Genomic DNA, 13,149 nt, shown 5'->3' on the forward strand with positions numbered 1-13,149 from the left:
AAAGGCTTCTGAAAAACAGGCTTTCTTTCTATAGAGGAGAAACTTCCAGGATATGCCATGCAAATACTGTTGCAAATCCTATTTCTTCCCTCATTACTTAGGTGCAGATGGGCTGCACTGGAAGAGAGCAAGGGTGGAATGATGTTTCCCCGCAAGAGGGTTCTGCGGTGCTCTGGACACCAGATGTAATCGGTGGGAGGGTTCATTGCTGCAGGCTGTCCATCTCACAGTGGGAGTCAAGGGCAGGGCAGCTTGCTAAACCTCTCCTGGTCTATGACGGAAGCTGTGCTTCCTTCAAGAATACATCTCGTTCTTCCGTACCCCGTGTGTTCCTCAGCCTCAGGAGCACCTCATGGATTTAGACTAATCTTAGTTTAAATTAGTAACTAAATTAGTTACTAAATTACTTAGTAACATTACTAAGTAATGTTCCTGCCAGCGTCTTAGAAATCAGCCCATTTGGGATGCTGTCGATTCATCTGTTCCATCTGAAAATGAGTTAATGCTCTGGTCTAACTGGCTCCCCAGGGTTGGTATAGAATATTTTGGCAGGACTTTGAAAATGAAGCCCTGACCCCTAAGTATAACGACCTCACTGGACAGTAAGGGGCTCCTCCCTGTTGGGCAGGTGTCAAGTGTCTGTCCAACCAGCAAGGTTCACGTAGATTTGTACCTGACCTTAGGGTGACCAATCATCTGTTCACTGGTTCACATGGCAAACCTTTCCACCTGGGACAGTGCTAATGAGAGACCTAGATGCCACCGAATCAGTCAATCATTTCCATGATGGTGACATGCTAGTGATTCACTGAAGATATGTATCATCAGGGTCAATAGAGAACACAATTTTAATTTATTTTACCAATAGTGGATGGGCTGAAGTGTTTAGACCAAGTGAGTTTTTCCCATGGAAGGTATATGGAGTTTATTCTTATGGAGACATCAGCATAAAATTCTTGTAGACTTTTAGAACACGGCTTAGAAATTTGCAACTTCAGTGGAATAAATATTCCCCCAGGAGCCCCAGATATCGAGACTCCCAGCAAAAAACACAAGGCACTTCTGTTTGCACAGAAGTGAGCCTCAGAGTCCTCCTGTCTAATGTTTCAGTGATTTATACTGAATGTATGCTCCCTCTGCAGCCTCTGCACACACACACACACATGGAGAAGCGAATGGGGTGTTGTGGGCATGTGCCACACCTGAGGGCTCAGTCTGTGGCCCCTAGTTTCTGCTGAAGAGCAAGTGTTGTGGGATGGACAGGTAATGATCGCTGGTGAGACATAATAGGATATCCAGTGCGAAGAGGCTGAGAAGAGTACACCGCTGCTGGAAGGGTTAAGAACAAGCTTGTCATGAGAAAATGTGGGAGACTATTGAAAAGGGACCAGGAAAGCGGAGGACTGTTAAGACTCCACTGTCATGGTTTCTGAACAGAACTTCTGCTCACAGCAGGTGAGCACCGGCTCCCTCCCACACGGAGAGTTCCTCCCCTGCTGGTGTGCAGTCTGTTAGGTAAACAGAGACTCTCTACTGGGAAAGGAACATTTCTCTATTTTGGCTATGAGTTGTTATTTTTACAGCTTTATCCCTTCCAACATTTCCTCCTCTTCTTGTTTATTTTTTTCACTAGAAAGAAAATGTGTTACTTCAGAAAAATTAACTACAGGACAAGAAAAACTCACTAAGGCCAACTCACCCTTTGGTGTGACCACTGTCTCACCCTCGTTTTGAGTGGCATAGCTTTTTTGTTTCCCTCTGCCTATGTAGACCTTGTATGAACCTGGATTTCCACAGTCAAAGCAAAGTATACCATGGCAATTATTTTCTGGGCACTTCAGGTAAACAGGCCAACCTCTCCCTTGACCTCTATGGGTCTATCTGTTTATCAATGTCTATAACTTGGAGTTAAATATAGACCCTGCTGTGTGCCACACACCATTCTAACACTGTATACAAAACCTCAGTTACCTGTATCTGAGAACATTATGACAATTGCTTCAGCACTGATGTGGGCTGAGTTTGGGGAGATTGACGTGATCTGTGAGAGACTCTCTAAGCCTTTTCTGGGGAATGTATCCCATGGTGTTGCACTGATCTTTCTCCTCATCTGTCTTGTCTCTGTTTTGGATCTCCTCATTCACGAGGTCCACGGCTTTCTTCTCTGTACCTAATAGGGGGCACAGAGCCTGGTATCTAAGGGGCCTTCAATAAGTCTTTTTGAGTGAAGTAAAGTGAAGTGAGAAAAAAAAGACAAAGAAAATCGTATTGTTGGCTTTCTCTCTTCTGGTGTAGGTGATGTGGTTTGATTTAACAGTGTGGAGACCTAATTCCCTCCTTTGGAAAATGGCAATAATAATACTAACCTTGGAGGGCAGTTGTAAGAAGTAAATAAATTTATCAGAAGTCCCTAACATATCTCAAGTCAGTGTGTAATGGAGTTAAGAAAACTATCTAGCTGCCTGGAACAAATAGTAAGCTAAATTCCTACCTCACATCTTACATCAAAATAAATACCAAATTGTGGTTGCACAACTCTGGGAATTTGCTAAAATCCATTGTATTGTCCACTTTAAATGGATTATATGTAAGTGACTGTACCTCAATAAAGTGTTTATAAAAAATAAAAACCAGAAGATCAAAGATGTAAACATAGAATATATACTAGAACTATCCTAGAAAGAAACATAGTTTTGTCATTGGAAGGGACAATGACCTTTTTAAGCAAGACATACTATTCGAAAGCCATAAGTGAAAAGTTTGATAAATTTGATTATGTAATAAAGTATTTATTACATAAAAAAGTATTTATTACATACAAAATTAAGTATTTTGCATAAGAAAATACCAGAAACCAAATCAAAAGGAAAACTTGAAAAAACATTAGAAAAGCATTGCAAGCACATAGGACAAAGTGGTCATTACTATAATATATAAAGAGCTCTTAAGAATCAATGTGAAAATGACAGCCAATAGAAAAATATGAGAGAAAGCTTATACCAATTATTTTCCTACAAACAGCCTATTGGTACAAGCTCCTTGGAAGCAATAATTGAACTACTTATCAAAATTTAAAAATACATAAATACATATATAGCAATTCTACTTCTGGGAATTTATTCTATAGCTATTTATATGTGTACCCAGAGACATAAGCATAAGGGTAGTCATTGCAAGTGATGTTTGTAATGGCAAAATACTTAAAATCAAGCTAAATGTCAACCAACAAAAAGGTGGTTAAAGAAATTATAGTATTTTTTAGTGAAAACTATGCAGTTGTTAGAAACAGTTGATAAAAAACTCCAAGATATATTAATTGAAAACAGAGCAAAACAAGCTCTAGACAATGTGTTTAGTATTCATGTTTTAAATTTGTGTATATTTCACAAATATATCTTTGCTTATGCATAGAATATTTTAACTTCCTCATGCCCCTCTCAAACATATCATGCCCCAAATTCAGCTTGTGAACAAAAGAGATAAATGAATTCCTTTCAGATTTATCTCATTTAATTTCTACAACTCTATGCAAATGATACTCAGACAGTACTTTCTTTTTAAAGTATCATGTGTTATACATTACATGTTATGTCATGAATATTAAGTCCCTGGTGCCGAGGCTCTGGTGTGTAAGGAAAAGCCTACACTTCTCATACTGATGGATGGCACACCTGACCTTTTCCTTCTTTCCCACACTAATTCATCTCCTTCCAGCACGCTGCTCCACATTATTTCACCCTGTTCCTCCCTTCCCTATTTAGGACCCTCTCCTCATGGTGCTTTCACACGTCTGCTCAATGAAATCCTACATTCTCTTAATGTGTCAACTCAAATGCTGTCTGGTAATCAAATCCCCACTTGCCATGCTCAGCAACATCAATAGATCAGCCCATCCGGAGCCCATAGTTTGCAGAGTTTTTCTTCTACTTCCAGAGCACTTTATCCAAGTCTGTTATACTTGAGTGTGTTATTTCAGGACCATGGACATATTGAAAGCAGAGGCCCTGTTTTTATTCTTGTAACTATCATAATATCTGAAATACAGTAGCTGATCAAGAAATATTTATTAGAAAGAATCATTTACCCGAATCTTAATCATGTTTGATTACCCATGGGTTGAAGAAATTTATAATTAACACAGCAGATTTGGGGATTGAACAACACACCTCTTGTAAAAAATTGAAGTGAAAATGGTTTATTGATGGAACATCTTTTGGCCTTGCCATCTGGAATTCAAATGAATGTTCATATTTCTCAAACAGAATGGCTACTGGTTTTTGATACAAATTTGGATCCAGTAGATTTTTATGAATGTAAACCTCATCATGTCTTCCAGAAGCTTCTCTTTTAATACTCTTTTTTCTGTGTTTCCATAGGAACCAGGGAAAATGTGTAGAAGGCATGGTAGAGATCTTTGACATGTTGCTGGCTACATCATCTCGGTTTCGTATGATGAATCTCCAGGGAGAAGAGTTTGTGTGCCTCAAATCCATCATTTTACTTAATTCTGGTGAGTTGCTAACAGGGGATAATTTAATGTTGGGTTTACTGAAAGAAATATTTATTTGTATTTTCAAACAGATATAAGTAAGTTACCTGCTAAAAAGGCATAATCATAAATTGAAAGTAACAACTGACAAACATTTAAAATAACCTATTGTCACTGTAGACTACTTCCTGAGGTAGAATCTTACTGGCCAGATATGATGGCTGAAAAACAAGAACTGGGCATTGAATCAAAAGGCCTTTTTGTTGAAATAGATGCTAGAAATTGGGAAATGTTTTTATTAAAGTGATTCATATACACAGGCATGTGTCTGTTGATAGTTAACAAGTAGACCAAATGACCGTGTAAGAAAGTGCCACCAATCCCAAGCTCCGGATTATAAGGCAAGAAGCTTCTTTGAGACAGCCATGCTTTTGGTCAAAACTGATTAGCTGACAAATATGATTGGCTCAGAGATAGAAAATCTTGGTTCTAAAACTGAGGAAGGTGGAATACAATAAATTGATCCAGCTGCAAGGGAGGTTCTCATTGGTCTTTGGTGTCAAATTCAACTGTCTCCTTCTATTTATTCATTGGAGAGAGCTTAGCTGAGAGCTGCCTCTTTTTTATTTTTTTTATTTTTTTATTAGTGAGGTTGGCTGTTCATAGAGTCACTCCAGGTCACCTGGGTGGAAACCACGGCTCAGCCTGAATTAGCACCCTATCTCCTCCTCCCAGCCCCCTCAGTATTTGGACCTACGCACTAGATCTCCAATTTGTGGGACCTGACATTTAGCAACTGGGTGTCAGGTACGCTGTAAATGCCCTTAACCTAGACTTTCACCCCCCAGCCCTGGCCCCACTTCATGCCTCAGACCTCTTTCTCACACAGACATCACAGCTCTTTAGAGTCCTGCCTGGTTTATATTTCCTTTCTTACACCAGCAGGTACCGTCTCAAGTCTCCCTATAGCTGGACACCAGTTTGTATTGATCCCATGTAGGAAATCAGCACTTCGTTCTCTTTTCAGTTGTTTTGTTTCTTCCGGATGGTTGCCAGTCCCTTCCCACCTCCCCGAACGGTTTTCCACTCCTCTTCCCCACCAAGGCTAGTAACCTGCATCAGTCAGTGGTCATCATAGCAATCATTCTCATTTATCAACAGATAAGTGGAAATCTGTATTATCACACTAGACAAGGACTGAATTATGGCATGAAGTTACATTAAAAATACTGTGATCTACACTAAGGAAGTGATTATGACTCCATTCAAGTTTCTGGTTCCACTCACATGCATTGTGTGTTTCATTTTCGTCATTTGTCCTATACACTGAAGGGTCCAGATCCCTCAATGGCTCTTTCTTGGACGAGAGTTCTGGGAGCAATGCCACTCGGCTGCCCAGTGCCAGGTCCTGAACCGGCTCCTTCTTCAGTCGAGGGCTGGCATGTGCAGATGGCTGTCACGTGGGCAATCTGTTAACTTGGGGGAAAGCTGGGATGTTTTCCCCACTTTGACCAGGAAATGGTACCCGAGACAGGAAGTGAAATTAGCTGGAGTTGTATAATCAACACAAGTAGATACTGTGATCTTGGTACCACAAATATTCCCTTCAGATCCACATAGCTTCTTCCTATATAATTGTTCTGTTCCTCGACTGGGCTTTTTGTTTGTTTGTTTTTTAATAGTATGTAAAACAAAAAGGCAAGATTTTTTCATCAAAATATTGGATTCATAGATCCAGGTTTTTTTTAAAAGCCCAAAGGAAAAACACTGTCGGCCTTCACAAAGAAAATCTTTCATTAAAGGCTACCACCAGAATCTCAAAACAGGATTTTCCAGGGCAGAATCTGGGCCTCCACTAACTCCTCACACTAGTTCAAGGTTCCTCCTGGGTCCTCCTTCCTTCCCCCCTTTCTCAGGATCTGCTGTGAGCTTCCCTGCACTATTTTGGAAATACAAGAATTGAATACAGACAGTTTAACAGTTGTCTTTTGCGTGAGATATGGGGGTGGCAGCTGGTCTTTTCTATCAAGGATGGTGCTACTGCCTTGGGAAAAATAACAAAATAGGGGCTGTCTCTCAGCCTGTCAAAAGTGAGGTCGCTTTTTCCACTCCCAAAGTGAGCTCTGTTTCCGAAAAGCAGATTCGTGGCTGGGCACAGTTTCTTGTGTTGCTATTGTTTCTGAGAAACAGAATAAAGAGGACATGACTTTGAAGCAGAATGGTATAGTACTAGAGCCTTTTTCAGAGAAAAAAAGGAATTGGTCAGATGAGGGCTACCATCATCACCTCTCCTGATACAAATCACAAAGTGACTTTAGTTCCAGGAATCTGACAGAAGCCAAACTGGGAATGGCTCAGCAAACCTGAGCTAGAAGATGCTTTTCCAATCCCTGCAAAACCAGACCTCGGTGAATGGAAGAACCTTGGGTTTTGTGTGGAGCCCCTGTCACCAAAGCCTGAGAAGGGTGTGTTTGCATTGGCCTTGACTTTGGGGCAGATGCACCAAGGGAGTGGAAAGGTTGTTGTGAGGACCTGCTAGGAATGTCTTTCTGGAAGTTTTGAGAGGAGCTCCCAAGTGCCAAAATTTCCATGGGAAGCCCTTTTCAGAGCTCTTTGGGAGTGGGAGATGCTTGTCATGCTTTTTGCTTCATTTAGGATAGTTTATTGCTTTGCTTGCGAAGGCCTAGAATCCTCCATAGGGCAAACTCTGTTTGTTTTTCCACTCCCTACCAAAGGACAGAGGCGTTCCTGGTCAATCCAGAAATGCCGCAGCATAATTGATGCCAGCGTCCAGGCATTCTGAGAGCTCAAAAGTAGGGCAAAGGAGAACAGAGCAGATGAACTCAATAGAAAAGGTGGCTGAGGGGACAGGACAGGCTCTGCGTCTGCTCACAGTGTTCTTTCTGCACCATAGGACTTCAGTTCTCCTTTATAATTCCAATATTCCTGATTCTCCCAGGTCCTTCTCAGATCTTATTTCATTCATGGGATCTACTACCCAAGTCCGTAGTGAACTTTTCTTCTCTAGACTATTATAGTTCTTAGAGTTAGTGCCACACAGTCTAGCATTTGGTCAGTGGGTTGCCTGGTTTCATTCATTTATTTAATAATCCATCACTTATTGAATTCCTGCTACCAACTTCATTCCAAACTTACAAAATTGCATGACAAAGTTTTTTTTTTCCAGTTTTTTACTTTAACCTTTAGCCTGTAAACTGTCAACAAGTATTACACCATTCAGTTACTTAATAGATGCTTTTTGCTGGACATGACAAGGAGGACCTGGCAAGTCCCCCTGTTCCCATGCTGTTTCCACTGTGATAAAATATATCATCCTTGTCATGGACTATGCATCTAGCTAACATCAAACTACTCAATGGGAAAACAAGGCCCATCTCCTTGGGGTATTGCGAGCCAATGGGAAAACCTGCATAAACTGTCTAACGTAGTTCATGGAATGAAGCAGACCCTTAATCAGCAACAGCTGTCCTCATCACTCCTGACAATCTCTGGCTTACATGCAGTCGGTTCATGCCTTTTTTTCAATATGACTAAGTGCTTTCAGTTTAAAGGCTTCCCGCTAGGTGTCACAAATGTGAGGGGACTCCAGGGGAATGCTAACAAGAGAGAGCTGTTGACTGTCCCCCCCTGAGACTTTGCTATTGCATATTTAATTATACTGAGAGAAACTGTAGAGTAAGGCTTATCTTGTACATAATTTATTGTTATTCGAACCTCAATATTGGCCGACCTTGAGCCTCTGGCATTTACCATGCACTCACTTCACTGCTTCTTCTCATCCTTGCCCCCCATGTGATCGCCATAAACCCCACAGAATCCACTCACTCCCATTCAGAGCCACACTCTTTTAGCGAGAGTTTGACATGCCTTAGAAAAATTCACAAGTCAAAGCTTCATAAGTATACATCTATAATCTTTAATAAATGGTTTGGCTTTCAAATTGAATTGCATACTTATTTCTACCCCTTTTCTGAACACCTTTCTGACCACAATTCTTTACATTTCCCACTCATTCAGAAGTGCCTCAGACACTTCACTCCCAGGTAACTTCATCCAAGAGGCTCCCAGGAGAGCCTGTCAGACCCCTGGCGCAGCATCTCTTTATGGTAGATCCTCTTTGCTCTCCTGACCCACAGGTCAACCCCAGTAACCTGGAAGTCCTCTCTGTGCCTGCTGGACCCATGCCTTACCTTCAGCAGGCATGTTTGTTGCTCCTGAAATGTCCTATGCTATAGAAATGCTGTGCCCTTGATTACCTGTTCATCCCAAACTGATCTTCAGACAACATTTCTCTTGCAGTTGATGAAGTAATAGAGAGAGGTAAAGAGTGAAAAGTCATAGGGTGAAAAGTTATAGAAAATAGAAGTATGGCAGCATCTCTAAAATGTGTGCCCTGGGGTTCACGTAGAGGAAAAGGGGGTATGGGAGGCGAACAGGAGCATATACATTAAGCATAAACATAAGAACAGTACCAGCTGTCGTCTGTCATCTGGTTCCGCCATGTTTATGTGGCACGTGTTGTCATCTTGGTGCCTTGAGGAAACACACGGTGTGGAAGCGGATGACATCGTTGGCTCTACACGTGTTCACTGGAGGCCACACTCTGGTCAGAGAAGCATTTGTTTCATGAAAAATTATAATAAGCTTTTATCACAAAGACTATTTCTTTTCTCCAGAGCTGAATCCTTTACACTCCTATTTATTAGAACATTATTTGGAGCATGTACATTGTTAAATTTAGAAAGAAGACAATGAGTCAGAGTCCGTTATTTAGACAAGAGAACATTTTAAAAACATATTGATTGTAAACATTCAGGATTATTCATTCTCCACAGTGGAAGTTTTCTGAGAAGAGCAGACCTTGGAAATTGCCAACAGGCACATTGTCAGGTACGCCCATTGTTGTCGCAGGGAAGAAGATTTAATTACAGTATCTCTTGAGTCCTTGTGATGCCAAGCTTCCTCTCCAGGGAGCCTGCCTATTGTTATTACCTGGAGATAAATGGCACTTCATTATTAAGTGGTTCGTTGTCTCCTCTCTGGCTGACTGCATTCTGTAGTCACTCAACTGTAGGAACATTTCCCTGCTCCTAACTTCTGGTGTGACCTGAAGCAAGGCTCATGGGCTCTGTTAATTTCCTGCAAACTTGGTGTGACATGTACTTTGTCCCTAGAGGGGCCTGGCATTCAAGAGAGTCAGCTCTGCCACTCACTCACCGAGGCTGGGTTCTGATAAGCTGCTTTCCTGAGCCTCGTGTGTAAAATGGAAATAATACCAACTCACTGAACTGTTGTGACTATTGAAAGAATGGCTGTGTAGTACCTGGCATGTAATACAGGCTTTATGCATGCTCTTTAAATACAAATCCCTGGCTTTTGTCTCTATGAAAAAAAATTACTATGTTCTTCTTAGCAGATGATACATTCCTTTCTGGCAATTCTGAGAGGGGATTTCACTGCTCACTTTTAGAGATAAAAAATTGCATTCTCCTTTTTATGAATGGAGGAGCCTCACACCCCTGACAGGGGATATTGGTCTCTCTATCTTGTTAGAGCTTCTAAGAAACTGGGAAATCAACCAAGTGCCTGTAGCCTGGGGAAGGTCGGGGGAGTCCTGATGTGAATTCCTGGGAAGGTGCAAAGGGAGCAGCCATTTGGAGCCTCAATGGTCAGGATATTAGGAGTAGCTTTCAGTTCTCATGAAGAACCTCAGGGGAGAAACAGCTGCTTTTGATTTTGTGTTCTCAAGGGCTCTGACAAGGAGGAAGCCATCTCCCAGCTCCTTGATTCAAGGACCATGTTGGCCCACCTCCCTGATGGTTCAGAAATTATATAAATACGTATCCTTAGAAGTTTGAATAATGTATGAACCCATTTAAAAAGGAAAAAAAGGCCACAGACTCCTCCAATGCTGACTTAAAATGTTTTTTGTATTATCCTGCTGCTTAAATACTAATAACCATGTTTTTTATTTAAATGAACAATGGAGTATAAGCTCTAAATTTATAGCTCTTATATAAATGTAAAACAAATTCACACATGAAATACTAAAAATGAAAAGGCAGAGTGATAATGTTTGGGCAGAAACTGAGTTGCTGTTTGCCACGTGCCTGGGCAGCCCTCTGGCCTGCTGCTCTACCAGGTCTCCAGGGAAGACTCAGCTCTCCTACCCCTCGACTGTGTGCAGAGCAATCGTGAAACCTTTGCTCACGCAGCATGTGCTGGCTTTGGCAAGAGCACAGTCTTTATGTATTTCATTTGCTTTTGTTCTATTTATTTACCTGAGATGCTTAAAATATAACTGTTAGATTCTAAGGCAATCATAAGCCTGGGCGAAAAATGTGTTAATTAGGAAACAAAGGTCATATCAATTATCTGCATGGGTGTGTCTCAACATCCTACACATTTCAATCTCTGGGGGTCTTTGAAAAAAATCTCCATGTGGGGACCCACCTCCAGAGATTCTGATGTAATTGGTTCAGAGCGGGGTTTGAATTTCAGTATTTGTTTAAAGCCCCCACCAAGACGCAAATCTCACCAGGATTGGGAACCATTGATTTAACCAATCCAGAACATTCTGATATTCATGTTTTCATGATGTTTTTGAGAATATCGTTAAAAGTACCTCACTTTGTAATCCTAAAAGACCATTTAAAGATCTTTGAGAATCCCTCTTTAAATCTCAGGAGTCTATGGAACCTAATTTGACAACTACTGGTGTAGAATTTCAGCTAAATTAAGTAGTTCTCTATTATATTGTAAAACTAAGCATTTGCCAGCTTGTGAGGGGTCATCTACCTGCTCACACCCCGAACTCTGCCTGGCCCTGGAGGCAGGCACACAAATGAAGATCTCTGTCGCACAGTAGGCTGGGCAGGGGGCACAGGCAATTAACTACTGGTTCCGATATGAGGAGATAAGGGCTGCGATAAAATAAGCACCGACTATTGCACAGACACGACAACAGGGTCCTTATATGGGGACCAATGTGTCAGCTGAGTCTTAGGGATGAGGAGGACTTAGCTGGAGTCAGAAGACAACTAAGGGAGAAAGTTCTGGCTTCACCATTCAACTAACAGTGAGAATCTCACGAAGCCACTGGACCTTCGCTAGTTTCCTCAAATGGAAATAATAATTCTAAGGAGTCCTGTCAACTGGATGGGTTTGTTGTGACGTAACAAGGAAGCTTAAAAATGTAAGCTAATATTACATTTCTCTTACGGTATGTTCTTTTTTTTTTTAAGGGAAACTATTTAGCAGTCTATCGTTCTACCAAGACATTGGTATCAAGATCTCCCTGTTCTAATGAAAAGATTAGAATGACACACAGGCCCTATATTTTTGGAAGAGCCTTAGATGCCCTTCCTCTGCCCTCAAGCCTGGCAGACCAAACTATCGTTTAAAAGTGTGTTGACACTTGAACCAAAGAAAACCATAGGAAAACAACAACGGAATACCACCATTTTTTTTTTTTTTAGCTCAGACTTGAAATAAGATACTGTTTTTTAACGGGTTTTTCTTTCCCCTCAAGATACTCATCGAGCAAGTAAAAGAGTATGTGTGGTTTCCTGAAACAGTTAAAGGGGAGTTCAAACTGCCCTGTGATGTTGTGAGTCCAAACCAAACATATCCCTGCACTTAGTTGGAAGACCTCCCTCTGGGCCTGGCCTTTTGCTTGCGGTCCCATGGCTGTGTCTGCCTGCTCTTGGATAGAAAGGAAGATGGATAAACACACCCCTTCTGTGAGTCCCATCTTTACCTGTCCCTGTCCCTCCCAGGGTGTCCCTGAGTGCTGCATCAGATTCAGTGCTTTCCCCAGAGGGCACAAGGTGACTTTTATGTTGGGGTAGATTGAGGCTGCCTTAGCTCTACTTTCTCTGAGCTTTCACTTGAGACCTACTTTTTAGATTTTATTTTTCTTCTGTCATAGGAGAAAGACAGCAATACTCCGCTGAACTGAGTGATACCTGTGTCTTTATAAGCTACTATTCATTAGCTTAACTATCAGTTCTTAGGATTTACCACTTTCCAGGCATTGTGTTACGTGTAGGAAATGCAAAGTGGCCTTTGACAGCCTTTTCCGTGAAAGGGAAGATAGTAGTAGTTCCTCTGTTGTGGTTTCCATGAAGTGAGGCACGTGGACGGCCCCCTGGAGCCTAGGGACGCTTCATCCAGGTGACCCTGTGGTCATACCAATAGTCATAATATCAGTAGTGATTAGGAAGGCAGTGCCTATCTCTAGGACTTCATGGCCTGAAGATAAAGACAGATATCAAAAGGGAGTTATTCTTTGTTAAAAATAAAGTTGTGATTTCAAAAAAAAAATTAGATCATTTAAAAATACAAATTATATTATTAAAGAAATAAGCAACAATGCAAAGTTAACCAGCCATGTGGGTGTTTTGATGTACCTTATTGCAAGATAGTGTAAGGGTTAAGAGCAAGGGCCCGTAGTTCCAAGTTCAAATCTTCCTTCCGTTACTTTTGAGTTGTATGACTTTGAACAGGTTGCTTAAATCCTTTGTGCTCTGTTTCCTGTGCTCTGTCATTCTTCCATGACACGGAGAATGCAATAGTACCTGCTTGTTAATATGAGTTAGCTCTTACAACAATGCCTACTTAGACTAACACTCAGTTCG

General features: G+C 41.3%; 1 protein-coding gene across 4 annotated transcripts in view; it reads left to right on the plus strand.

Annotated features, from left to right (window-relative positions):
* ESR1 (estrogen receptor 1) overlaps window positions 1–13,149 on the plus strand; it is a 345,015-nt gene that overhangs the window by 310,227 nt on the left and 21,639 nt on the right. For all 4 annotated transcript variants that reach the window (XM_053914185.1, XM_053914184.2, XM_053914186.2 and 1 more), the window contains one exon: window positions 4,377–4,510. In XM_053914185.1, coding sequence (XP_053770160.1) covers window positions 4,377–4,510 — 134 coding nt within the window. The remainder of the gene's footprint in view (window positions 1–4,376; window positions 4,511–13,149) is intronic.

This window comes from Desmodus rotundus, chromosome 11 (genome assembly GCF_022682495.2).
Source record: "Desmodus rotundus isolate HL8 chromosome 11, HLdesRot8A.1, whole genome shotgun sequence".
NCBI classification, from domain to species: Eukaryota; Metazoa; Chordata; class Mammalia; order Chiroptera; family Phyllostomidae; genus Desmodus; species Desmodus rotundus.